The sequence below is a fragment of the Numida meleagris genome, chromosome 7 (genome assembly GCF_002078875.1).
Source record: "Numida meleagris isolate 19003 breed g44 Domestic line chromosome 7, NumMel1.0, whole genome shotgun sequence".
In the NCBI taxonomy this organism is placed as follows: Eukaryota; Metazoa; Chordata; class Aves; order Galliformes; family Numididae; genus Numida; species Numida meleagris.
In genome coordinates, this window is record NC_034415.1 from 4,063,062 (window position 1) to 4,091,003 (window position 27,942).

General features: G+C 41.7%; 1 protein-coding gene across 2 annotated transcripts in view; it reads left to right on the forward strand.

Annotated features, from left to right (window-relative positions):
• ATF6 (activating transcription factor 6) overlaps positions 1 to 27,942 on the forward strand; it is a 76,608-nt gene that overhangs the window by 16,050 nt on the left and 32,616 nt on the right. The window contains exons 10-14 of one of the 2 annotated variants that reach the window (XM_021405003.1): positions 8,223 to 8,366; positions 9,894 to 10,013; positions 10,953 to 11,055; positions 11,602 to 11,666; positions 15,659 to 15,773. In XM_021405003.1, coding sequence (XP_021260678.1) covers positions 8,223 to 8,366; positions 9,894 to 10,013; positions 10,953 to 11,055; positions 11,602 to 11,666; positions 15,659 to 15,773 — 547 coding nt within the window. The remainder of the gene's footprint in view (positions 1 to 8,222; positions 8,367 to 9,893; positions 10,014 to 10,952; positions 11,056 to 11,601; positions 11,667 to 15,658; positions 15,774 to 27,942) is intronic. The other variant, XM_021405004.1, reaches the window with a different exon arrangement.

Genomic DNA, 27,942 nt, shown 5'->3' on the forward strand with positions numbered 1-27,942 from the left:
TACATACCATGAGGTGCAAGACAGAAATTGGCAGCCCGCAGTGTTTGCACAAAAGGCAGCGAGAGCACAGGCTTTGGCATGCAGCTGGGAGCTGGAAGCACAGCATCTGGAGGCAGGTATCTGCTCTTGTGCTTGCCTTCTGCGAGAGCGTGCGTTGGTCAGCGCTGTCAGGTTCTCAGATGGCTTTGCACCCTGAGCGAGTGCTGACTCCTGGCATTAAGCAGCATCTGATTAGCTGTGCTTTTTTTATCGCTCACGATAGGAAATCTGAAAATTTTCCAGACTGGTAATTTCCATATTTCTGTTAGAGCATGCCAGGGTACTAACCAGATCTGAGAATGTGTTAAAACAATGCTGAAACAAATGGAAAACAAACACGTGTGCTAGTCTAAAGAATCTATGTATTTATTTTAGGAACCATTTTCTTTTATTTTTCTTCTCTGTTCCCATTTGAATATAAATTATTTTGTGCATTCTTTTTAGTCCGAGTTCTAGCCCTACTGGTAGAGGCAGCAAACTGCTGGCCTTCTTTTTTTCTTTTGTAGTAGGAACAAAAAAGTAGGAAAGGGAGAACGGTCACAGAAGATGCAAAAGATGAGTTTTCTGCGTATCTGCTCCTTGAGGCAGCAAAGCATGTAAGCCTTGCTTGCTTGTGGCCCTAGCATTGCTTTTTTTGGCTATGAAAAACATTCAGCTAGATACTTTTTTTTCACACCAATCAGTCTGCTCGAATTTACATGGTGATCATCTAACAACAGTTTTAGAATATTTTTATGGATAGCCAGCCAGCCAGAATGTAGTAACCACTATTTCAGATATTTAGTGGACAGAAAACAAAGAAAAACATGAAGCTGGAAAGAGGAAGGACAGATCTACAAAGAGACTGGAACCAGGGTGGGGAGGTTGAGAAGGTGATGTGGGTTTATTTTATTTTTTTGCTTACAAGTTGGCCATCTCTGTATGGCTGGAATCCCTTTCAAACAGAAAAACAAGCTCGCTGATGTAACCAAAAATTCTTAAGCTGTGTTTGGGATGGAAGATGACTGAGGTGGTGATTGATGCAGCTAAGTAAAGCTTCTGCTTCAAAATCTCTTGTGTCCTGTTGACCTACAGCAGCTGCACTAGAATTGCTGGCCTTTCGTAGAGGTTTTGGTGCAGCTCCTCTCTGGAGTGTCCTGATGGGTTTTCCTCTACTTTCCAGGACTATCCTGGAAAGTGAATAATCTATTTATAGTTGAGAACCACTGAGCAGCCTGCAAATAAAGGCACCCGCCTGGGTAGCTAGGAAATGGGATTTGTCTGCTGCTGTTGCAGTCCGCAGCATGGAGAATCAGTAATTTTCAATTCTTGAAAGACTTAAGGGCGTGTCTCATTTCTTGTTCTGGTAGCACAAGCGTTAGGGAGAAAACAGAAGTAGTAAGGTTAATCATCTTCTACAAACAATGAGGAAACCACCCAAGGGCAGCTGAGCTGCATGCTACCACAGTCTGCTCTTTGTAAGCGTGAAGCAAGCAAAGCGCAAATCTTTCACCATTGCCCATTGGGATGGTGTCCTGCCTAGCCTGCAGGTCTTTGGTTGGTAGTGGTGTGGCCTCTGAGCTTTCAGAGCACGCATTGTTTGGGGGCTGCTGGAAGTACCATCCATCAGGCGTACTTGTATCGGTTTCTGCGTGGCTTGGAGCCTTTACTTAAGCTGAGCAATCACAAGTTAATGCGTGGGAGAGCAGGATTACTCAGAGGTTTCGTGCATTCAGTGGTGGTTTTGTGCACAGTTGCTATTGTTTGAGCCTTACCACTGGGCTCCCTGATTAAAGAAACAGACCCGTCTTACAGCGAGCTGGAGCCTGGGGAGCTGCTGCATACCTCAGTGATGGGATAGTGGAAAGTCAGAGAAAGCATTTGGTAGTTCCCTTAAAGCGTGAGCTGTGTGGGCAAAGGAGTTAGTCTTGTTACCATTACGCCATGTGCAGCCAGTGCTGTGTTGCTGCAGAGGTGTTGGAGCTGCATATTTCGGGTTTGGCCATGCGCATTCCTCCCATGGAAGCCAGTCCTGGGCTGAGGTCTCGGTGTGGTCTGCTTCTCACCCTCATGCTGCCATAGCACTCAAGCTCCACATCGTGGCATGCTTTGTAACACCCCTAATACCCACTCAGAGCAGACTAAAGCCAAGTGTCTGTCACCTGCCATAAATGAAGGGCAATGGCTAGTAACTGCAAGAGAGCGTTTGCTTCTGTTGCCCTAACAGTTCTCCCCAGTGGTGTATGCTCATTACTTACTCCATCCCAGCACTAAGTTGAGCAGGTTGCTTGAAACCATCACTTTTAGGGTAGTGGAGGGGCACTCCAGCCAGGTGTCCTGCTTGGTGGGTGCTGTCTTCCTGCTGAGCTGCTGGTGCCTGGTCAGCAAGCAGAGCTGGGCAGGGAGCATTAAGTCTTGTATCCACGGCCTTGTGATTTCTGTCAGCTTCAGGCTGGGCATTGGTCTCTGAACTTGTGCTGACTGCTGAAGCATCTAAGAGACGGTCTGAGAACAGAAAACCACAAGCTGTGGTCTGTACAACAGATTGAGTTTCTCACTCTCTGTTCATCCAGTCCTGGGCTTCTTTGCACACAATGAAAAATACTTCCAAAGTTATATGGAGCTCAAGTGTTTTAGGAGACACAGCAGAAGTCCAGGAAGACATTTATGACTTTAAGACTCCTAAGGAGGGAAACCATCTTTAATATTTGTGACAATGGAAGTGTAAGTTTTACTGCTGAGCTGAGCGTTCATTTGAGTTGGAGATCGTCCAAAATTCAGCAACTCCTGTGGTACACCTTTGCTCTTGTGTTGGAATTTCTCCTTCAGGATAGAGAAAAATAAAGAGGAAATGGACAAGATGGGTAATTTGGACATAAGGTCTGATTCCAGACCTTTCAGAGTCTCTTGGAATGTGTTGGTAGCTTGAATAAAATTGAATACTCTGGGTTTTCTTACAGACTACAACTGCAGGAGCAGGGAACGATTCCTTCCTCCTCCTCCTGCTGATCACAGCCACATGTTCATCCTGGCAGGGCTGTGCCTTGGGCCAGCTGTGCTCGCCTGTTTACCTTGTCCTGCTGGTGCAGTCACATAGCCTGCACAGAATGCCTGACACTCACTGATACTTCCCTCTTTTCTCCAGCAGTTCATCTGCTGGGGCTGGGAGTGAAATTTGCAAAGATTTCACCCTTGATGAATGTTGCAGTCGAGGCTGCTTGTATCAGACCTGTCTAAGGCAGTAAATGCCAACCCGCTTTGAAATAATTGTGTAGGTTTTTCTAAGCAAAAAAAAAAAAAGTTCTAGGTGTCTTCTTTTTTTAACAGCTTTATTAAAAATAAATTGCTTTCTAAAGAAAGCAAAACTCAAAAGCTCCCAGACACTGCCCCTCCAGTTTCGATGTCTTTCCTCATCCTTCCCTGCAGAAAAGAGAGCCAGGCTCCCCTCGCCTGCCCAGCACTTACAGAGGGGAGCTCCAGAGCAGAGCATGGCTCCTTGCTGTTTTGTTGGAGCACCCAGGCAGATAGGTGGTGCTTTCGCTGACGATGAGAAGTGAGAAAACTCTCCAGAGAGCATTTGGTGTTGTCACAGCCTTGTCTGAACCAGTTAGGGAGAGGATGTCATCTTCAGCTGATATCTCCTAGCATTGTCAACTTTACCCTGTTGGAAAAATCCCAGTTCATATTCAGAGATAGTTCTGTCCCCAGAAAACTCTTTGTTATGATATCACTGTTGGCTTTCGTCTAGAAATTACTGTAGAACTTAAATGTCAGTATTCAAAACTTGAAGTGCATAGGGTTTGTTTAGCCAGAATTAGAAATGAAATTTAGTTCAGGCTCTTGGCAAGGCTTGCTTTACATTTATCAAACTGACATTCAAACCAAAGAAGTAAAAATACAGCTAAAATATCAGGTGCCATTGGTTTCTTGGCGAAACCATGACAGGAGGGTTGCTTTTCTTTCCCTTCTGTGATCAAATTTATCTGCACTTCTGAACACACATCTGCATGAGGTAGTTAGTGGTTCCTTCTTTCTTTTTTCCTTGGATCTGATTTTGCATTTTAAATGAAACGATAGCTCAGCCAGTTTGGACAGAGAGTTTGTAGCTGTGTGAAAAGCCTTTAATGCCCACAATATCTGGAACGTTCATATGAGGGCTGAGAAGATTTGATAAGCGCTCAGGGTGCGTAAGCATGGCCAAACAGGAAAGGTTCCAGTTTCCAGCCTCTAACTGATCATCTTCTCCAATAAAGCCACTTCTCAGCCTTGAGCTTTCTTGACTTCTAAACTGGGACAGCAACTCATTTCCTCCAACTAGCAGAACTTTCTCACAGCAGATATGCCAACACGCTCTTCTGTTTCCAGATTTTCATCTCGAGGGCCAACAGAATGAAAAAAAATTTCCTTGCTTCTACTATGTCATACTAAAACATTTTTAGCTGAAAATGCTATTTTTTAAGAAGATTTTTTTGTTCTAAAGGGGGGGTTGTCTACCTTCCCTTTTTGTTGTTTCTCTCCTCTTCTGCATATTCTTAGTATCTAAACACTGCCCATAGTGGAGATGTGGTCTGCAGACCCTTTGTTTTCCAGCTTGTATTGCTGCTGTTCTGTGTAGCACATGTAAAGCTCAGTATGCTGAAGGTGGGCAGGTATTTCCAGGTGTACCACTACAAGAGAGATCCATCCTTCATCCTAGCTGCTGAAGTGATCTTTTGGTCATAAGTTACGCTTTTCTCACCCTAATCAAAGGAATGATATTTCTGATGATGTCATACCCTCACGTACCTACTTGGCAAATCTTTGGGAACGAGAAGTCAAAGGAGGGTATAGACTGTAACCTGCATGTCCGCTCCTATCTGTTACCTGAAGATGGAGCCCTGTTTACAGGCAAGCTCCACAAGTGACCCTTTGTGGGAGAAAGGAAGGAGACACTATATACTAGAACAACAAAGTCTTCTATTCTGATGGGGAAATCTAACAAAACTCCCTAGATAACTCAAAAGTGGAAGACAGGCAGTATTTCAAGTTGCACTGGGAGATTCTTATCAAAAATGATATTTCTTTTAGTATTGGGTCATTACCACAATCTAAAGGAGCAAAGAAGGGTGTGTTTTATTTGAGACTTTGGGAAAGGTGCTTTTGGTCATCATCCTACAAAAATGAATGGGTGTCATGGTTTTATGATTTTCGGTTATTGGTATTCCACATCATAACATCATGTAGTGAATGTACCTGGTTCTCAGAAGAGAAGGACTACTACAGTCCCCACGGCACTTTGCTCCTCTGTTACCATTTTCCAGCCGGAGGGAAAAGATAAAAGCTCGCAGTATAAAAACTTGCAGATCACGAGACCTCGTCCCTTTTTCCGCCGTCTCTCGTCTTGGCAGCACCTCGCTCTCCAGCCGTCTTATCGTCGGTAGTAGAGTAAGGCCTACCTTGACTTTGGGACATTCTCTCTCTCTGTATTGGATTCATCAGCTTAAATTGTAATTATATTGTATTATAGTGTGTTGTTTTGCATTCCGATATTTTATTTAGTAAATTAGTTTGTTTCTCCTCAGATTGTTACCACTGTTCTTTGCTCTCAGGGCCATCTCCCTACCCTTTTCCCCTTTCCCCTTTTCCCGGGACGTGGGCCCTTGGGTCCCCCGTCCCCTTTGTCACGGAATCAGGCCTAACGCCCGTAAACCGTCGACAATGGGATAAGGGAGGTAAGTGTAGTCCATGTAGCTTAAAGATTTGCTTCAAAAGAAAAAAGAAAGGGCATTGTAGTAGATACTATAAAATCGTATTTTACCCTCAAGTTGGGTGTGTGTGTTCTCAGAATTGGGAGCCATGGTTTTTGCCCGTAAGGACAGTAAAAGATGTTCTGTTCTTCTCCTTTATCTCTTGCTGCTGAAGAAATCATCCTTCAGGTTGAAACATCCCATACTTAATTGATGCCAAAAGTGAAATTTAAATTTTGACGAAAAGCTTACGGTGTCTTTCCCTAGATTAAAGCTGACATAATGAAATCAGGTGTGCATGTGGTTTTGAGTGGCTGTTAAGGTAAAACAGCTAAATTAGGAAAAAGTGAAGATTACCTGCGATTGCAGAGAGATGCATATCTTTTTCCTTGATGGACTTGGTTTGGATTTCTCTAATTCTGTTCAGAATTTGAAACGCGTGTTACATGTGACACTTCACCTCAGACTTGTCACCTCCCTAAGCTGAAACCTGAAACAATAAGAATTGCCTTTGCAGAACTGTCATGCAAGTAAAAAGGAAGAACCATCATGGAAAAAAATGCAGATTTGTTACAGATGTTCTGATTTGTATGTTAACAAGCTTGAACTAAAGAATTACCTGGCAAGTTTCTCTGGTTCAAAGTGTCATTATGAACAGGAAGGAAGAGAAGTAGGACAATGAAATGCCAGACCCAGCAGGTTCAGCAGTCTCAGCCATCTCGTTCACTTTGGGCTGTGGAGAAACAGGTTGCAGAAGGCTGCTGAAACTTTCAGAGCTTCTGTGATGGATGTTTCTGCTTTCACTACTAAAGTTCTGTAAACATCTAGCTGTCAGGGCTCGAAATTAGTTGGAATAAGGACTCAAAACCATTTCACAGATTAAAGATTTCCAACAGGAATGCATGGCATCCCTTTAGGGATCAGCCTTAATTTTGAGATTTGGTTCTGTATCTAGTTGCTGCCAGCTGAACCAGTGCTTCACTGAAGGAGAAGGAACACAATCTCATAAAATTTAGTTGGTAGTGGAGATTGGTTCTGTAAAATTGGATAGCTTGATGTTGGCTAATATATAAGGCTGCGAACAAACCATCCAGCTTTCCATTCTGCACGTTAGAAGCAGTGAGACTTCTGGATGCTAGTGTGCATATACAATAAGGAAAATGTCTATAAATACTCTTCTGCCCACTGTCCATTTAGTGAAAACAGCTCAAAGGTTTCTGCTGCCTAGGCTCTGTGCTGCTGCCTGGAAACCTGAGTGACACGAGGCAGTCCAAGCGACGTCAGCCTGTATCTGGATTGCCCTGGCTTCCACTACTCTGCAGAACGTGACACAATTACTCATGAGGAGACTTGGGTTAATCTTAACAGGAACACAAGCACACTGGCAAAAGAGAGGGATTGCTAGGCAGCTAGGTCTGCAAACCTTCTACTTGGTTGGGGACTATTTAACCTCCCGTCCTTGCTAGTTTTTGTCTTTCTTTATTATTGCCATTTGCATTCATTGCCTGTTGCAATGTGATGCCATGTAACAAATAGGAAAATGAGACCTTCCTCTGCAGGGTTTATGCTCTGCTACACAGGGGAGATGGAGCATGAATCAAAATGTATTCTGTAAGCAGTGATCAACATGCATGGCAAAGTTCTCATTGGCATACTGGGGTCCTCATGCATTTTTGCTGTGTTGCTGCTGGCAGTGTTCTGCTGTTGTCGGCCAGGAGGGTTAGGACTTCATTTTGATGTGTATTTCAGGAAGCAACCATGTTTACAGAATAGTAAAGCTAGCCTCTGGGAAGGACAAATTGAAGTAGTGCTTTTGTGCTTTCAGGATTTCTCACTCATAAATAGCCCTTCTGAACTAGGATTTCATCAGTCTTATGTAGCAGTTGTGTCATTTTTCTAGCTCACCTTTGAAGTTCTACTCTGCTTTGCCTCTGGAGCAGCACAGACATTCTTATGCTGCGTGACTGCCTGAGCAGACCCCAGGGGAAGATGCTGCAATCCGTGCAAACGCAGACCAGGAAGGCAGAGTACATGGGACTATTCCCCACTGCCACTGTGTCATCAACCCTGCTGTTGTCTGTAAATCCACGTAGAAACAAACATACGTAACTTCATGTACAGTTTTGTTGAACATCTGGCATAATATTCCAAGCCAGCAGCTGCACAGGATTTGGGAGCTATGTTTTCTTTACATATTGTATTTGTATAAACTATGTAAATTGACTGCGAGGCTGATGAAAGTGGAAGTGTGGGGTACATTTATTTGTATGTAGGTCATTTTCTTATGCCTGCAGATCTAGGTTACAGATTCATTTCAGTTTCCTTAGGTGAAGTTTGAGACAACAAGAAAACCGGAGCATCAAAATCCTTCAAACAAGTAAAGCTGAAAAGGAGAACAGAATTGCTTTTCTGTAGTACTCAGAGTGACAGTCTTGCACTCCCTTTGTATTTAAGTGATACGTTTGTTGTGTTTTCCAGTGTATTTGAAAAAAATCCCAGTGGAGTTGATTCCACTGCGAGTTCGAACCACCGGACCAGAAACCTCCTGGAGTTCTCAGCTAGCAAGGAGCCCAGCCCAGCTCAGAAAATACCCATTGACATAATTTCCAAGAAGATTAATAGGTGAGGTGAAGGCTTTTCACATGTTTTAAGTGGCAGAGGTCAATGGTGCTTCTTCAGCTCTTCATCGGTTTGATTTTTTTCCATGATCTTTATTTTGGCTTGCATAGTTAAGATATATCTTACTATCTTTTCTTCCTTTTCAAGCTGTGGTATTTATTTTCTTAGTTGTTCGAGAGAGGATCGGGGAGGTTAATGGCTGAGATTACTCTGAACTTAACTAGCACTGTACTTCTTAAAAAAATCTGAGTCCAACCTTATGCTTACCCATTATTTAATAATATAGTTACTTTAAAGTTCCTTGATCTCTAGCACTCAATGCATAAGTGAACATATAATTGTCTCCAGACTAAAGTCTGGCTAATCCAGCTCATGTTTTCCACTTATAGGATCTATCCTATCAGATTGTCCCTTTGCAGTAGAGTATTTTGGCTGGTTGAACAAAGCCAAGCACAGATGTGCAGAAAGCCCTAATACATTTTGCCATGCAGAAAGACGACAATAAATCACAAACACTTTAATGCTGTAGCCATGGTGAGGGCTTTGTGTCCTGTGTGGCACGTTTCAGACCATGACTTATGTGACATAGTTGTAGAGTAATTCTCCTAGGAGACTGTGCTAGTGTGTGTACCTCCTCCTCTTCTTTCACCCTGTTTTTTGCAAGCATTGAGCTCTTTGCTGCATATTCTCCTTTATCAGTTTTACATACAGTAAACAGGAGAAACAAATGGGGAGAAAAAGCTGGGGGAAGGGGATCTGAATAAGTCTTTCATAAGGTTTTATAACTGATTTTTTCAGGTTGTAGGAGCTACAAGTCTGTCAAAATCACAAGGACTAAGGCTGTTATACCAATACCCTCTCCAGGCAGGATGTTATCATGGGTATTTCATGATAAATAGTTAAAGCACTCAAGTGATACAGATAATGAGGAGAAAGGAATGTTATTCTTTCTTTTGTTGCTGAAAGTTCTAAGGATTTTTGCATTGAAATGCATGCTCTTTTTCACATTTTCTCAAAGCTAAGCTAGCTGCTGTAGGCTATTGGAGATGTTTGGGAAAACAGTCCTCTCTGCTTGGTTGTAATATAGTTTCTGGCTGCTACATTGTCATGTAGTTAGTGATCTTTTTATCTGCATGGTTTAAATGCCTAATAATATTCCTCTGTTCCTCTGGAAAATCCTTCACGGCTCTGGAATGAAAGAGAAAGTTGCCTCTGCTGAGATCTCACAGTTTGCATCTTGTTATGAATATTTTATGGGCTGCATTTCTTTTTGATATCTGGCCTATAGGGGAAGAGGTTTTGGAACTGCTAATGCTGATCTCTGCCCCGTGTCGAGTGTTACCATTTCTTCTGGGGAGTTGACTAAGACCACTGGATGTTTGATAGGAATTGTTATTCACCTATTTTAAAGGTTTCATAGGAGTAGCCATCATCTTTGTGGGTTTACCAATGGTCATTTTTATTATCTGGGTTTGGTCAAAGTTTCATGGAAAATTTCTAAGGATTTCTTGGTGTCTTTTTTTTCTGCAGATATGATAATTCTGTGTCTGATAACAAAGCACTGATGATAGTATCAGAAGAACCACTGCTGTATATTTCACCTCCACCACCACCCTGTCAGCCCCTCATCAACCGGACAGAGTCACAAAGGTGAGCAGACAACCTTTCCTGAGCGTTTAAGCTACCGTGTTAGGTGAGTGGACAAACAGCTTTGGGTGATGTTGTTACCACTTCACAGTACTCATCCAGCCTGTGAACAATGCCTCTGCAAGTGTCTGCACTGTCCAGAGTCTACTACCATGGAGACAGGAGATCGACTCCGATCTTTTTAATCTTCTGATGCTTTTAGCAATGATTTTCACTCAGTATTCACAGTGATCGCTTAGCAATAACTGAACAACAATTTGCTGGTTGCCTGGGGGTTTTTAATGACTTAAGAGAAATCTCTTCATATGTGGAAGTGTTTACGATATGGAAATCGTGGCCAACTATAATCACATCTGTCAGATATATGTTAATGATAGTCTCCTACCCTTCAACTTCTGATACAAGCAAACCTAACTTGGCATTGCAGATCTGCTTTATTCATTGTTAGGAAATACTTAGCTCCATTTTTTTTTCCCAAAGAGATGAGTGCTTCACTAAACTTAATTCCATTGTGCTTTGTCCATACTTTATCTCAAATTTGTTTGCGATACTTGAGCTTTCTTAACCAGCATTTAGTCTTGATCTGATAGTCTTTTGATTTTAAATTTCAGTAGTCTTTCCAGTAATTTCAGAGTTACTGTTCATTGGGCAAAAGAAAATACTGCATCTGCGTTGTTAAAACATCCATAAATCCAATACTTTATGGATACTTAAGCAATTGGATTCCATAATCATCTGGACCACTGTATTCTATTATTTATGAATTCCCTCATAAATTGAGTCTTGCAGTTAAATTTGCTTACTCTGATGATCGTAAGGCAGAAGAGCGCTAAACTACCATGTCTTTAAAGTGTGCTTTATATTTAAGAAGTTCTGCCACTGTTGTTTGAAGCATCTGTTCATGCTGTTGGTTGTTTTTTTGTTTGTTTGCTTCATTTTTAGACTGAATCATGAACTTCGAGGATGGGTTCATAGACACGAAGTGGAAAGAACAAGGTCTAGAAGGAAGTCCAATAACCAACATCAGAAAGCACGGGTTATGCAGGTAGGCAGGATTTTACTAGTGAGTCAGTGTCACAGCAGGATAATAAATACACTTATCTCTACAAAATCAGTAGATTCTTCTCACCAATGTCCAAAGGAAAATGTTAGAAAGTTTAAGTAGGGCAATTTCAGGCGTTTCTGGTGTCTCTAACACCAGAAGCACAATGTGGGTAGTGTATTTTGGCAGAGATACAAAGTGGATGTGACTTCAAAAGAATTCTATGAATCTGACATCAGTTATAGCAAATTTTGTTCTTTGATAACATAATATTTGTACCTACTGTGTACGGTATCAACCTCTATTATTTGTTTCTGATAAAATTGGCTGTATTAAAACACTTGCCTTTTCCTTTGTCTCAAGCTTGATTGCTCCTTGCCATCTGTTATTCTCTTGTCACCAGTGAAAAAATGTACGTGTGTTGTTCAAGGTCACTGTACTTCCTTACATATTCCTTCTGCTACAGCTGTGCATCATGTTGTATGTAGTGTCAAACCAATAAAATGTTTACTGCTTTCCGTTTGTCATCTTTTTTTTTCCTCTTTTCAGAGCTCCCTTAGTGAGAAGGTACATTCCCAACTAATGACCATGCCTTACACAGACACAAGCCTCAGGTAAGGCAGAACAACTTTTGTTGTTGCTTTCTACTTAATAACTTTGTTTTTCACTAGCAGCTGGTTAAAAGTGCCTGTTTTCACTGTGTTTTCAGGTTTCTTGAGTGAGATCCTAGCTACGTTTATTGGCCTAATTTCTGTACCTCAGCAGTTAGCTGCTTCTTGTGATTCAAACTACGCTTAAAGGGACCCAGTATCAGAGCTCTGCTTTTCCTGGGTCTTTCCACCAATGAATCTTAATAAAATCTTTACTTCACTCTACGGCATCTCTTTCTAGACAGATTTGAATCTTTAAGGGGAAAAAAAAATGAGGGAGAGAAATTTTTTATAAGAAAGTTTCAAAGTGTCGTAAGTTTAGTAAGACAAAAGTTTCTCGCACTATCTTCAAGAGTGAAGGCACTGTAGTTAGCACCAAGTATATTATTTGGAAGAAGTATAATTACATCTTATGCGTATAGTTCCTCTTCATCTCCTGATTTTCCTTGCTGATAATTAGAATATACTAATCTGGAGTTTTTTGACTCCTCCTCATCCTCACCTGCGTATACATCCTGTCCTTTTCCTGGGGGATGGGAAAAAATTGAGAGAAAAGCTTAAGGAAAACAAAAATTCCTGAATTCTGTGACAGCGTTTAAAATGATCTCTGCTTTGAAGTGGCAAGGAGGAGTAAGGAAAATGGAGTATGAAGTAGACATTTTATTGAGAGAAATACCTGAAATGTTGCCATTGAAAGTAAGACAGCTGTGGCCCTTCCATTTGCATTGCAGCTTTGAAAGCAGGATCATCCTAGGGGAAAGTAGTGAGCTGTAGGGAAGTGTTCTGGAAACCATGCTGCCAAACTCTGATTTGTCTTGACTAATATGTCAACAAGCAAACTAACAAAAAAGCCACTTTTTTAGTTCTACAGGCAGATGAAGGATGTCGATTTTAACTGAAAACTGAACCAACAAGCCTGTCCTTATGGCATGGGGTAGTTTATATATACCTGCATTACTCTTGAAAGAAATGTAGCGGTATAATTAAAAACAGTCTGACATCATGCAGCTCTGCGTAGAATAATGTACCGTGCTCAGAATTAAGTGAGGTTTTTTGTGTTGGGTTTTTTTTTCTGGACGAATGATGTTTAAATGAAAGAGACCAGTGAGTGAGTCACAGCAGCTACATGCTGTGACTGTCCTGGAACAACTAAGAGCATAGAAGAGACTTCCAGTTTCTCCCAAAGGCATCACTTTCTAGATGCTCTGTGAAATCACAGAATAGCAGAATAATTTAAGTTATTATGCGATCTCTGGAGAGGTCCAGTGCAACCTCCTACTCAAAGCACATTTAACTTCAAAGTCAAATCAAGTAGTTCAGGGCGATGTCCAGCTGAGCTTTTGAGTATCTCCTGAAACAAAGATGCCACCAGCTGTCTAGGCACTTGTCCCAGGGCTATATCATTGCCATTGTGAAATGTTTTTTTCCCTGTAACCACTTGGAATTTTTCCTGTAGTAATTTGTGGCTGTTGACTCTTATCCTTTCACCGTGCATCTCTGTCAGAAGAGACTGTCTCTGTCTCCTTCATAAGTTTCCTGATACATAACTTAAGTACACATAGACAACTCTGAAGCTTTTATTAATGAACTAAATGCCTTTATTTAGATTATACTCTCAAGACTTTTATTTCATACTTGTTTCGTGATTGGAAATCGAGTGATCGCTACCTTGTAGAATCCTCTTGTTGATGACCTGTTGATCATGGGTGAATCTATGAATAGGAAGGTACTAACAGCACCTGGATTCATCTTTGTGGGTAGTACTGATGATACCAACATTGCCATGTTGTGTCCTGAGTTCCTAAAGAAAATTCACCAATTGTGAAGCGTTGCAGTAAAGGTGAAGCAGAGGAAGATCAAAATCTAGATGACTTAAAAACAAACATACATTAAAAATCCTCAACTTGCTTCAATCTTTTTAGCCTTCTTCAGAGTGATTTTGATAAGAATTTTTGCCAGTGTGCATTTAGGACTCCAGATATCAAGCCCTAAAGAGCACTCAAACCTTTTTTTCCCCATTTCTGAATTTTGCACTTTGAAAACTGTGGTTATTGATGCTTGAAGTGCAGTGTACACAGCCTCACTCCTTAAGGCAAGCACTCTTGCCACATACTTGTGCTCTGTAATGCATAACAGAGTGCCCTTCTAACTTTGGAAGTGAAAAAGATTCATTTATCTTGGAATAAATATCCAGATTCAGCACCACTGTTTGGAGGCACAATTTAATACACAGTGTTTCCTGTGATATGGTATTACTAAAAAACTCTTTTGAGTCTTGCATTTCTCCCATCCTTTCATGAAGCAGTCTGTGGTGGGTATCCTTAAATGCACGAAGGTCAGCATGTTATAATGCCAGTAATGTACTGGTATTACTTGGAATTCTGAACTAGTGATAGACAAGGAACTCCTTTAGCTTGGTGAAGGCCCAGTGGTTTCCAAGTACTTTGTTGTTCCATCCCATGGCTGGATTTCGAGTTACAAAAGGCTGTTTTCCAGGTCGATCTGGGTCTTCTGTAGCGTGGGCGAGAAAACGGAACTGTGGGACCTATTTCAGTTTTCAGGATGTGTTTTACTGAGCAATATGTGGGTGTTATGTCTTTTATCACAGTACAACTTCAATGCTGAATCTCAGGGGTTTTCTCATGGGCCTGCGTGTTTTTATGAATGAGTAATCAAGCTCAAATTAGCTTGAATCTTTGTTTCCTGTATGTGATCTGATTCTCTGCTTGCATAGTTTTGCTATTGAGGGTTTACAGAATAGGGCTGTCTACTCTTGATCCCCAGGACTGTCACCTCCCCATCTTGTTAAGGGAAGCCTGGTTTGGCAGCTGCACTCCTATTGCTACAGGGCTAGATGAGCAGTAGAAGCAGAGAGCATGATGGCCTGCTATTACTACTGTGCAAGAAAATCACTTGATGATAGATCTGAGCCTTGTTTGAGAGGCATAGTTATGTATATTTTAGAAACGTACCACAATAATCTACATCAGCCACCATAGTTTAGAATCTGGGTCAGCACCAGACAGCTTGGGAGGAATAGTCTCATCAGTGTTTTTGCCACAAATACTGCAAACAGATAGTATGCTATTAAAGTGGGAAAGAATTAAAATGACTGGTTGAAGATCCAGCTAATGGTTTGTCTAAGTACAGCTTTCCAGTTCGATTAAATGTGGTATTTTTGAATGGGAGCAGGATGATAGCAAAATGTGCTGGGAATTTCTCACCTTTCCAAAATAAACAGTGGATTACATGACTTGCTAGTGTTTTCACATAGAGTATTTTTTACAGTGTATTTTCCTTACGTCTGGGATATTTAAGAGGAGAACTGTGAAAAAGATAAGTGGGGATTATATGAACGTTGTGAATGTCTTCTTTTTCCTCCACTGTCTGAACTGAAAATCAAGAGCAACTCTTTGAGCTGACCGGAGATGCAAAGAGGAAGGTGGATGATGGAGAAGATTAGATTGTCACATGAAAAACTCTGTGTTTAACTTTGCGCTCCTTTCAGTTTGCTTGGCTTAAATTCTTAGCAATAAAAACCATAAAAACACTGATTTTTCATTTGATTTTTTGTTTGATTTTTCATTTCAGATCATCTTGTTCTAAAATTTGCTAAAATCTTTTTTCAGAAGTCATCACAAATTTCCAGACGTTTTTGGTTGACTTGAAACTTTTTTATTTCTGTTAAGCTAGGAAGTGTGTTTTTGCGAGCCTCAGAAGCATGATTAAAATTAAGCCTGATGAAGTTTCCCAAGGCAAGACCTTGAAAGCACTTTAAACTTTCAAAAAGTGCTCAGTAGATCTCATTGTCTTCACCTGCGTTTATTGTTCTTCATGCTCCTTCAATGGATAAAGAGCTGCTGTTTTTTGAAAAGCCGGTGTTTTAAAGCCATTTTCTCACTGAAGTTAACTTTTTTGTGTCTAAAATAATTACTTTCTTCCCTTCTTTATTTCAGCAGGAACTCAGGGAATGAGCTGCAAGTGTATTATGCCTCTCCAAGGAGCTATCAGGACTTCTTTGAAGCTATTCACAGAAAGGAAGATACATTCTACGTGGTGTCATTTCGCAGAGTAAGTGTAGTTGTTCATCGCTGGTCTTTTATATGAATCCCTCAGTCTGTTTGTTACACTGCATGTCTTGTGACAAAAGATGTTGTAATCAAACTTGAAGCTAAACTTGCTTCTTCATAAGTGATGGTTCGATATAACCCTCACAGTAAAATTGCCAGATGATGGTCTTCTCAAATATGCCTGTCACAGTGAAGGGTGGAAAGAGAGCTTTGCGGAAAACATTGTAATGCAAGGGCAGTACAACATGAGATTGCATGAAAAAGCCAGGGACAGGGGAAGCAGGATTGAGGTTGGAGTATCTGGAGGTGAGAGACTGTCTGCAAAGAAATTGTATTCCTCGTTGCACAGTTTTTAAAGTAAAACGCTAAAGCAATTTTATCAGGTGAGCGGTAGGTAAACTCCGTATATTATGTATGAGTTTCTAATGGGACTAATTGCTAGACACCTTTATTGAAAGGTTAGTATTGACTGGCAGAGTTAATACCTTAAGTGAGCGAGTTGTTCACCCTCATCATAGTTACAGTAGGAGTACTGAGCCTTCAGATTGAATAACTTTTTCAACACAGTCATAAAATCCTTCAAGGCCTGTGTGTGATTCCTGCTACTCTGCAAGAATTCCAGTGAAGACTTTCATTGCTCTTCCTGTGCCTGCTCTTTTTTCCAGATGTGCAATGTTTCTATTATGGATTATGCAGGCAGGGAAGGGAGTGAGGAACACACTGACAGTTTGGAGTGAGAGTCTGTACATGGCCATGCACAGGAAGCTCTAAAGAGGCGGAACCTTTTTGTGTGTGTTGTAAATGTGTTAAAAGCTCTTTTAGTGTGTACGTCAGTACGGAGGCACAGAGCTGTGCTTAAAGGCATTCAGTTGTGCACATGTACCTCATTGTATTGTGGCAGTAAATCCTGGCAAGCGTTTCAGGGTGGTGTGAACAAGTATCTTACTACAGCGTTTAAGGAGCTGCCTCTGCAGGGAACAAAGTACATGACTCTCAGCGCAGTACACCCTAAGTGGAAGTTTCAACCTTCCATTCATAGGAGTGTTCAGAAAGTATCACAGCCTGTTTTGTGTCATCTTTTGAATTTTGCTTGCGTTTTTGAAAAGGTGATAAAACAGATGTTGAAGGCAATCACAGAAGAGCACAGAAGCTCTGCAAGGAACTGCTTGCTATGGGGCTGCAAGCATCAAGACTTGTTTTGTCATACAGGACAAACTACTCAGAATCCAGCAATCTTTCTCTGTGTGCATTCACTGACATCCTAGGCCCCCTTGCTATTCCTGCCTGTGTCCAGAAGCATGAGACAGGTAGAGGCAGCTGTAAAGCGCTGGGGCAGGCTGCAAGGAAATTGGAAAGAAAGGAGAGATGCCCAGGGAAAGGGCGTCCCATGGGCTTTTGCTTTTGCCAAACTGGCAAATCTGCCTTGCCAATTTTTTCCTCTCAGACACCCTTCTCCCAGCCCTGATTTGACATGTTTAAAGTACCAAATGGGCCAAACCAATTTTCTTTTTTAACATGATCAAGATGACTGAAAGAGCATTTGTTGAAACTGAGAGGCAACAGCTTGAAAAATAAGTGTTTGTATTGCTCTGTAGAGCTCCTTACCGCAGCAATATTACAGCCAGATGCTTGGTGGGAATGAAGGGTGTGTTCAAAGTTTTGTAAGGATAACTCCCCTTTGGCAAACTCATGCCTGCATTGAGAACAGGGCATAGAGTTCTGGGTTTGTGCAATACTCACTGAGGTCCCAGTGTAACACTCACTCAGGTCCAACCTGTGGTTAAACACTTACATGCGGTAGCAGGCCAATAGTCAGAGTAGTTAACTGGATATTTGTTTAATAGGTGTAATAAATTTTTTATGCTTCAGGGAATAGGAATAAATATACTCTGTGCACAAATTATTTCTGCTAGCTCAACATAATATTATTCCTATCTTCCCCTAAAATACTCCCATTTGAGATTTTCTGCGTCCTATATTGTACAGGACTTCATGCAGTGGTACAGTTTTTCTGTTATTTTGTGACTTTCAGTTTGAGGCAGGTGAGCTCTTGTGCTGGGACACAGGATAGGCTTGTGCTACAGCTTTGGTAGGCACTTTCTCACACCTACAGCACACTTAGAGACAGCAAGCGCTATTTTAAAACTGGAATTCTGAGTATTTGATGACAGTTTCTGTGCTGCAAACCTAAATAGTCTGGATGCAAGGAAAGCTACAAGAGTGACAAGCTGCTTGGGATCTGGTGATAGAAATCATTAAAGCAAACAGTGGTTCAGGCAGCAGCTGGTGGGTGGGAGAGTTTATTTCCTTTGTTTTGTAGAGGTCTTGATGAGTCCTGAGACTTGTTTGTAATGCATATTTGGCCCAGGCATGAATCTGGGGTCTTAGCTTGCTAAGCCTCCTGCTTTGCTATTCTGTGGTTGTAATATTAGAAGAGAATTGTTACATACATGCTTATTCGCAGCTAATGTTTTCCTAGGACCCTGCAACTCCTTGTTTATTTCCTCATCATGGGACTGAGTGGTAGGAAGCAGTAAGGTGGTAGCTGTAGCTGCAGCAGCTCATCCACATACAAGCAGTCCTTGCCTGAGGTCGGTGGAACCACTCACTTGATATTGCTCCTGTGAAATAAGTATGTTCTCAGCTGGCCTCTTTCCTGATGGCTTCAGGCATGGGCATGGACGGGGTGGCATGCATATATGTGTGCTTTTACAAGGCCAGGAGCTTGAGCATTGCCAAGTCTCTGGTGCCTGTCTAAGGGCATTCTATTATATGCACACAAGAAACTCAGTTGTGCGGTGGGATGCCAAGCAGCTCGGTGGCAGTAGAAGAGTGCCTGTGGCTGCTATTCAGCCAGCAATACTAGGCAGTGCATCTTCAACTCTTAGCACCCTGAGTTGGAGGGATCTGTTCTAAGCTGAGAATGGAAATGTCTTCTTTTGCTCCAGTTGAATCATCTCCCCACACCTTCAAAGAGAAGACGCAGAAATCAGAACGCATGACTTAGGATTCCAGACGGTGAAAACAGTGATTGCCATACAGAATTTTATTGCTTTTTGTATAGATACGTTTGTCATACTGTTTCCAAAAAGATTATTTAGAAGGAAATTGCTGAATCTGAGATGCTATTTCTTCCTGGCTCAGGAGTCTTCTGTCACTCTGCCCCGTGTAAATCAATAGATGTACATACATAAGTTTGTGTAACACATCCTTCTTTGGTCTAGTCTACAGTAACTTTCTAATTATGTGAGATAGATGTATTTAGAAAAGGTTCAGGCAAAAAAAAAAAAAAATAGTGGTACTTTTGTTAGGATTAGGGTTTTATTAAGGGTTGAGTAGAAATATGAGATTAGTTTCCAGTGTTGGGATTACTAGGTTGTGTCACAAGGCTGGAATTTTGTTATTAAACACTTGGCATGTTCTGCTGTTCTTTCAGCTAACAACACAAATACAGCCAGCACCAGGCTCTGCATATCCTGAGGATGAGTAGAAGGGAGTGGAGAATTGATAATAGAAGTTTTTACTGGAAACTGGAAATAAAAAGCAGAACATCGTTTGTCTAATTCTTCACTTTCTGTCGTGGCTCTAGTCCACCCAAATGTGTGTGCTGGTACACAGGTTCTGTTTACACTGTATGTCCTGTTGGATTAATGACCTGGAAATTGTCAGCTTTCATTTGGACTTAGAGCTGTTCTTGGAAATCGAGTGAGCCTTGTGCCACAGAATTCCCATCGCTTGGCTCTGCTCTCTTACAGGGAGATGTTTGGGGACTTTTAAAAACCATCTATGAAGTTTGTTTGGTAGCAAAGCTGTGGGTATTTTTGTTTTATGAATGAAAGGTCCTCAAATCAAAAGCAGTTTTATGTACCGCCTCATTTGTTACTTTATAGGGCAAACCTGATCTTGTGACAAGTTCTGCCCGGAGGCACTTTGAGATGGCTGGCCTGGACTGTTTGTGAGCACAGGCAAAAGGAGCCCAGCAGAGCCTGAGGCAGCCACCAGCTGGGCCTCAGCCGGGGGTGTCCTTCACCTCAGCACTGATGGCACCATTTTTTCTGGACCCCGTTCCCTCTTCACTCATGGTTAGGAGCTGAGAGGGGACTGATTTCCTCTTAATGTTGAGGGACAGTTCTCTTGTGTTTACTTGCTCGTTTGCCAAGGTAGAGGCGATGCCTAGAGGTGATGGGTTTTGTTCTCCTGTCTGGCTGTTTGCCATGCAGGCTCTCCCAAGCATTTATTAAGTTGTTATACTATTAACAGAAGTATACAAAAGAACAGGAATCATACAGTTAGGAGTCTCAGGGAGTGGATGGTTCTGGTATTGGTGATGTGAGCCTGCAGAGCTCTCTTCCACCCTGTGTGTCTGGGATCCCCATGCTTTGTGCTCTGTGTGCAGTACTGTGTAACCCAGTGTCTGTCCCTGGTCTGTGTGCTGAAATGTAATACATTTTTGGTGAGTTTTCTAGATGCTCCTACTTGCAGTAGAAAAGCTGTGCCCTTCACTTCCCTGGATCTTCAAGAAAATGTTGTTTGCTAGGACTGCCCATGCATCTCTTACACGACTAGACTTGGGCTTCTGAAGATGCAAGGTTGGGGAACAAAGCTCACAGGCACATTGTTGTCCCTGAGTGATGCTTGGTGGTTCCTATAAGACTGAATTTCTCATGATCTCTTCCATTTTTTCTCTCTGTGCTTTGGAAAGCTTGCAAGTGCACATACCACAGTTGGAGTTGGCTTTTTTTCCTTTTTATAAGAAGGTCAGAGGAAGATAAAGTAGTACTTGGATCAACTGAGACCATACACGAAGAAGGACTTTCACTGAAAGTCTACAAAATTTATTTTCTGCTATTGCCAGGAGACGCTGTAATGTCATATTTTAACCACAAGAAATATGTAGCTGACGGCAAGCAAAGAATTCTTGAACGAGGTCAGTGTTGTCTCCCAGCTCTGCCAGGCCTCAGAAGCCAACGTCCCTCACAGGCAGGGCTTGTGATGTTTTACTTCTTGAGATGTTAACTTGTTAATTTCATTATTTCTCCAGCTTTTAGGAAGCCCTTGTGTTCAGCTTTCCCTTAGCATTGCAGAAACTGACACTTAGCTATGTAACAAGATACACATTACCTGGTATTCTCTCCTGCTGTCCCCAAATGGTCCAGTGCTCGGAAGCCATGTATTTACAGAATGGATCTAAGCTGTGTTGCTTTGGGTTGGCTTTAAGAGCGTGATCAGAGCTGAGAAGTCTGTGCAGTGAATAATGAAAGAAAGTTGCCATGCAACTTTCAAAAGAGCACAGCGATTCAAGCTCTGCTGCTAGCTGTAGCCAGATGAGAATGGCATGGAGATGGATGCCTTGTTCTCATACTCTGATTTGTAGAAATGTTTGGAAATACTGCTGTTAGCAGAAAAGACAGCTTTTGGGTGTGAAGAGCTCGCCTTCTGACTTGTTGAGTTTGTTTGCTTCCCCTTGCTGTCACCAAATGGAGGCCAAGTGGAGATCTGTCATCTCCCTGAAGCATGTTGGAGTCTCCAGTCGGTGTTGAACCCTCTCCTCTGTTCATTTCTTCCAGGTCTAAGAGACAGAGTTCAGTGTCTAGCTTTGCCAACGCCTTACCAAGTCTGCTTGATCTGTTCTAAAATTCCAGCGGAACATGGCTGTGAAATTCAGATTTGTTGAGGTAACATGCTCTGTGAGCTGGGAGGAGAGGCACCTGGCTACCACTGCAGTCACCCTATAAGCCTGGCACTGCCTGTCGTAGAAACTGCTCTCTTTCCAGAGCTCACATCTGTTTTGCCAGAGCATTCAGACCTTGCCATTGTTTCTGGAATTACTTTAGTAGCTTACATATGTAGGAATGAATTTCTGCTAGTGATGGCTCCAAGTGAGTCACAGATAACTGCACAAAGATTGCTGTGAAAGCAAGAGGAAGTTTTGGTAGTATCATGCTCAGAGAGAGTGAGCATTCCTGCTGATTGAGCACAAAAGGTAAGAAAAGAGCATGAGATGTAGGAATAGAGTTTTTCTGAGGAAAATCTTGTGCTTCCTGGCTAATGTTAGCTGCTTTTTAAAACACAAATAGCTAACAATTAAAGGCAATTAAGTAAATCACAGAAGAAAACAACCCTTCCAATTTACTTTGAACTGTAAATGCTGCTCCAAATCCCCCCACTTCTCTTGTGTGGTTAGAGGCAGAATCCCCCCCCCACCTCCCATGGCTAAGCAGTAGATTTCACTGTCCTGGGAGGCTCTGTCAAAGATGCTTGGCTAACATCATTATAGGCTTATTAAGGACAATGGCGTTTTTTAGCATAAGCGTGTAATTACTGATATTAATGGAATCGTGGCTTAAAGTCTGATCTGTTTGGGGAATGTAAAAGGCCGCTAACATTCCCTCTCAGTAATTTCTCTATTTATTTCAAAGCACAGATGTCTCCTGGTATTAAAGCTTGCCAACTACATTTAATGGCAGTGCACATACAATATCTTACAGTATATTGCAGTAAAAAATGGATATTAAAATTTGATTCTGGTTATTACACGTTAGAGCAAGGTTAATGCTGGCCCTATGGAAATCAGTGGCAAAGCCATTACCAACTTCAATAGAACCAGAATCTCACTTTGCAAATCTGCTTCAGTACTGTGGCACATAAACCATAGAGCTTCAGACAAATATTTTATTTGAAAATGTGAATTTCTGGTCCTAAAAGCCAACATCTGGAATGAACATTAAGGGTTTCTCAAGTTCTGCAAACAAGCTTTTACGGAAGTGATTAAACCAAATTTAAATGAGAGCTTTTTTTCTTTCTTTGTCAGTATCTTCCTCACACACTCAGTGTGTTAGAAATAAAATATCTAATTTGTGTTTTGCTTTTGTTGGTAATAAGCTTGTGTCATGTTAATTGTATTTTGGACGATACATTATTTTCAGGCAGCAAAAGATTACAGCGTGTTGAAAACAAGAGGAGAGCCTGCATTTCCAGTGGGTCAGAGACAGTGCAGCCATGGTCTCAGAGCAGTTCTGTGCTGTATCCACTTCTTAAAAAGGCAGCCAAAGCTCAGATAGTAGCGGTGACGTTCCCAGTGTTAAAACAGGTGTGCACAAGAAAAGCAAAGCAATGAAGGTCATTTCAGATGTCATCTGACCTTGTTCCTCTTTCCAATTAGGAATAATTTATCTGTTCTGTCATCAGGTAAGCTGCTGTGAAGGACCAAATCACTGCTGCTGCAAGATGTTCCTTGGCTGAAATGCTTGTGGCAGTACTTTGCTGTGCTACAAACACAGATTTGGAAGTAGTTTGAACTTATTCAGGGAATGTAAGCGAGACAGGTTCCAGTTTGTTGCAGACTTGATGCCACGTGCATCCTGCAGGCAAAAATGTATTGTAGTGAGTTGGCTTCAGATGATGTTTCCTATCCAGACGTTCAGTTCTAACATACTTTTCTCCTATTTTGTTACATTTGTAGCAATGGGTGTTTTGTCACTGAACTTGTAGTTTTCTTCTCTGTACTTTGGGGATTTCTGTGGATAAGGTTGTATCGTTTGGTCTCCCATTCAGATAAAATGCAAGGATTAGACTTTTGAGCATTGCTGCTCCTAAAGACAAAGTATCTAATTTGTACATTTGTGTCTTGTGAGTTTGTAGCTGCTTGCAAGTTAAAACGCAGGTTTTTGAAAGATTTTAAAAACTCCCATTTCTCCTGTGAAACCTGACCTAAGCTGTTTGAGAGGAAAAATGATTTTACCGTAGGAATTTAAGATCTTGTCCTATATAGTGTATAGACACTGCGAATTATATGTACTAAAAGACCCGAGGCTAAGGGCGTAGTATCCATAGTAAAACTGCTTGTCACTTTCAAAAAAAAGGTCACCCTTTAGCCTGTCTTCTCTATGGAGCTGATCCTGGCCTCTGGAAAATATCTGAGAAGGAAAGCAGTGTGTGTGGTTGTGCTTCATCATGCCCTGAGTCTCACGAGCAAGTCATTGTCAAATTAGAGCTACAATTGACTTTCAAATTTGAAAATCTTTTATGAAAACCTCCTGTTTCCATCTAAGTGACACTAGTGAAAATGAATCCTGCCTTGCTACGTGATTTGCTGCCAGTTCTCTTGGCTAAACTGTAGATTCTCTCCACATCAGAGGGAATGTTCTCCTCCCAAAGCTCCGGTATTCCTCTGAAAATACAAAATGAGCTTTGTTTTTGGCCTTTCTTGCTGTTACCCTCCCTAGCATAGAGTATTTCTGGTAGGCATGGAGCAAGTGAGAGCTGGATGTCAAATGTGATGGGAAGAGGAGGGTTCTCCGTGGTATTCTGGGTACGCAGCTGGGAAATGTTGCTTTTCATAGCTGCTTAAGGCTGCTGCTTAATCTGAAAGTCCTCAGAAAGAAATGTAATAATCTAAAATTAATGTTAGTCTACAGTATACAAGTGGCCCTGCTTTAATCCTGGGATTATCAAAATGCATGCTTAAGAAAACAACTCCAAGTTTAAGTAACAGCTCAGAATGGCACTTTTTTCTATGTTTGTAGATAAAGACCAGTGATTCCTTAGAAAGCATTTCTTTCAGTGCCTTATGGGGTTTTCCAACAGAGCCTCTGGTGGTTCCTTATTTTTCACTGCTGTTACTCTGCAATCTCTGGAAGTTTTGTCCTGCCTTGGGAGCGTACTCTCAATGGTACAGAAACAAGAGCCATGCATTTGCTTTAGAGGGCTAGCATCCAGGAAAGCAGGCCGAGGCAGACGGAAGAGCAGGAGCCAAGCGGTGAGGCACCTTGGATTTACGGAGCAGACACCAAGGAGGAGCAGCCAGCAAGTACCAGCTGCACTGTAGCCTCTTCCGGGCAGCAGCTGTTTGGCTCAGCCCGATGCAAACAGTGGTTAGGAGGACCAGAACAAGAACGCAAAAGCGTTCCTGAGGAGGGACGTAATGCCTGTCGCATCAAGTGCGGTTTTGTTTCATTTGGAAGTGTCTGTTGTGTTGTTAGCTCTCCAAGACATTTTGGATGCAAAGTTGTCGTCACTCTGATTTTTTTATCTCCTTGGAGTCCCTTTGAATCCTGCTGTCCTCCAAATAAAACTGAGAATAAATGTGGTGTTGAGGACATATGTATAAGTACAGACAGCAAGTCACTTGAATATGTCTGGCGTGGACCAAGAGGCGCTCTTGACTTTTGTGTGCATAGTCTTGAGTCGTTTGTCTTCTGTATGGTTGCTGGAACTCCATGAAACATATTAATGCCGTCACTGAACTTCTTTCAGCCTTATATGTCCCAGGCCTAACTAATACTTTGTTATTTTTAAACTAGTGTTTGGAAGGACAACATACACTGTAGATAATTACAGTGAAAATAGAACGTACTGCAAAAATCGTCTCCAAAACCCAAACTGGTTGCAGACAGATGTGACCAGTAATAGCATACATTTATTCAAAATCTGCTGTACGCTTGACAGACAAAGAGTTGTGGGCAAGAAATAGAGGAAGATTGTTGGTTTTGGAAAGCCCCTGTAAAATACCCACTGCTTGTGAAATAGATGCAGATGTAGGATAGAGAAATAGAATTGGGAAGTATGGGAGGAAGAGTGAGTATAAAGTGGAAATTGTCTCAGTGCAGGAACGTGACAGCAGTGTCTCGGGAGGAGTGGAGAGCAGGCACTTGCCAACAACAAATTGTGCAGGAAAGTGGACTGTCCACAAACGTGTAAAGGGCTTTGAAGTAGAGCACGCAGTGGAAATGCAATTCTGAAGCAGTCTCTCTCTTCAGGAAAGAGACCAAATTTAGTAATATTTTAATAATGCCAGATAGTAATGCTTTTTTCTTCAATGATAGCACTGTATTCATTGAAGCAAATTTGGCTGAGATTATTCTGAGCAGTTCCCAGAATGGAATGATAGACTCTTGTTTATGATCTGTAGCAGTATTTAATTATGGAATTGACACTGACAGAGTCCTAGCTACATGAAGACATAAATAGTACCTTTGACTCCATAGCTGCAGTAACCAGTAAGGCATTAACTTAGTGTATGGTAGGAATGAGCTCCTGTGTGGAAAAAAAATGACCTCCATGATCTTTCACACAACTTCATTGACAGTATATGCAGAGAGCACCTTGAAATACCCCTGCTTATTTTCTTATTAGAACTTCATGCTTTCACGGCTTCAGAGTACTTAATGTTTTTTTTCTGGTTGTTTTCAGTTTTTGTCCAGCAGCCCTAGCTAGAGTCTTTATAAAAATAAAATGTGCATCATGCATATATTCTTGGTTTCCCTAAGCAGTGTATGTGTATGTGACACAAATCCTACCTTTTAGCATATGTTAATCATGCTTATAGTCTTACATTTGAGATCATTATTTAAAGGCTTACAACCACATTTAGAGTTAATTCTGGTCAGATGGAGTTATTTGTTTCCATTTGGAGTTAATCTTTTTGCCGAATTTTTAGCTGGACAACACACAAAGCTTATTTTCTGAATTAAGAGCCCAGGTGCTATTATGAGTGTGCACAGATTATCACCAGCTCCCACTGGACCAAACAGAACTCCTGAGCCTTCCAGGTTTTATTTTTAAATCAGTTATTCCTAGGGTAGGAGGCGTGATAAAATGAACTGTACGTTTTTTATCTTTAGACTGTTTTAAAACTTAGTAACTGTCTTTAAAACTGAGACTGAAACAGAGAAGTTGTTCTGCACTTCTGGGACTCTTGGTTGCTTGTAGCCTATCTGCTGGGATAGGACAGGCTGCAGAAGTCTGCTTCGTGCTCATAAAGGGGTAAGAAAAGTTAGAGGACTCTTTAGGACCTCAGTCTGCTTTCTCTGACTCCTAGAAAGCAGTAGGCTCTTTTCTCTGAATGCAATCTCTTCACTGTGTTTTTATCGAAGCGTCAGGATAGGTCTGTTCCAGAAGTGTATCCACTGTAGCTAGAAGTTCTTTCGGAGAATCCTGTGTGGATACTTTCTGTCTTTGTTCGTAGCAGCTTCTCCCTCAGGTATTTCTTTTAAAACAGACTTCCGGGAAGGCTCCCAATAGGATGTGTGCAGACAAGTCTGAGAATGAGATGGCCTTACCTGGCGCCTGGTGTGACTTGCTGCTCACCATCTAGGTGGGGAACTCCAGTTCTGACAGCATGGCTGCTGGAAACTCTGGGTTTGGATCAGCTATCCAGAATTTGGAATATCTAGGGCTAAGATGAGAAATCTTTCATGCTAAAAACCACTTCTCAGGAAATCTTCTTTGTGTTCTGATGGCAAACAGATCAGTGAATAATTTTGGCACTAAAAAACACAAGTGCTTCTCACCAAGAGAAGGCAGAGCTGTGTAAGAGGGGCATGTGAGCAACTCAGTGTCTGCACCATGAGAGCCTTAGGTGGAAATGGCTTGTGTTAAATCATGTGGGAGTTTTCTTTGCAAAGCTCCACTAAACAAAGCTCCACAATCCACAGTAAAGTCTGGAGTGTCAGTTATCTCAGAAGGGGGGGGGTATCTAATAAAACCGAAAAAGACCTCAAGCTGTAGGCAGGCCAAGAGCACCATGTGTACAAGGAAGGTGCACAGTCCATCTTCTCTTGATTGAGTCCAGCCATGCTTCTGTATTTTAAACAGTACTGTCCTGTGAGGCTCTAGAAATGGACATTCCCAAGCCGTGCCTCATTGATAGTTCCTTTCCTGAAGCCTTGGCCAGTACGGAGTTCCCTGGGCTGAGTCATTTGTTAGCATCTGGGAGGCACTGCTTTAAACTTCCCAGGAAATCTGTGTGTAGCTTTCCTCCCTTCTAAGAACAGTCCTGAGTGCTTGAACTTGGATTTTTTGCTCAGGAATTAATCCCTGGGCAGGTGATTGTTGAAAACACGGTTGGAAAAGAGCCATTTTGCTGTCTCTGGCAGTCTGGGTCCCATGTCTCTAGAAGGGTATCTCCTTAACATTAGGAAAATACAACATGGGTTTCTTGTTGCTTTTGCTAAACCATCTGTTTAGTATGTGCTCACCAGCTGTAACTCTCCAGCAAGCAACCAAGGTGCTGCCTAAAGTGTAGGTAAGAATTTTCTAAATTCTCAAGCCAACCTGGAGAAACATGTATAAAAAATGAAATGGAATGTAAAGGTGCTGTCATTTGTAGAAAATGGGCAGATGCAACAGTTTTCTTTGTGTAAAATTCTAAGGCAGTCAAGTGTGGCTCT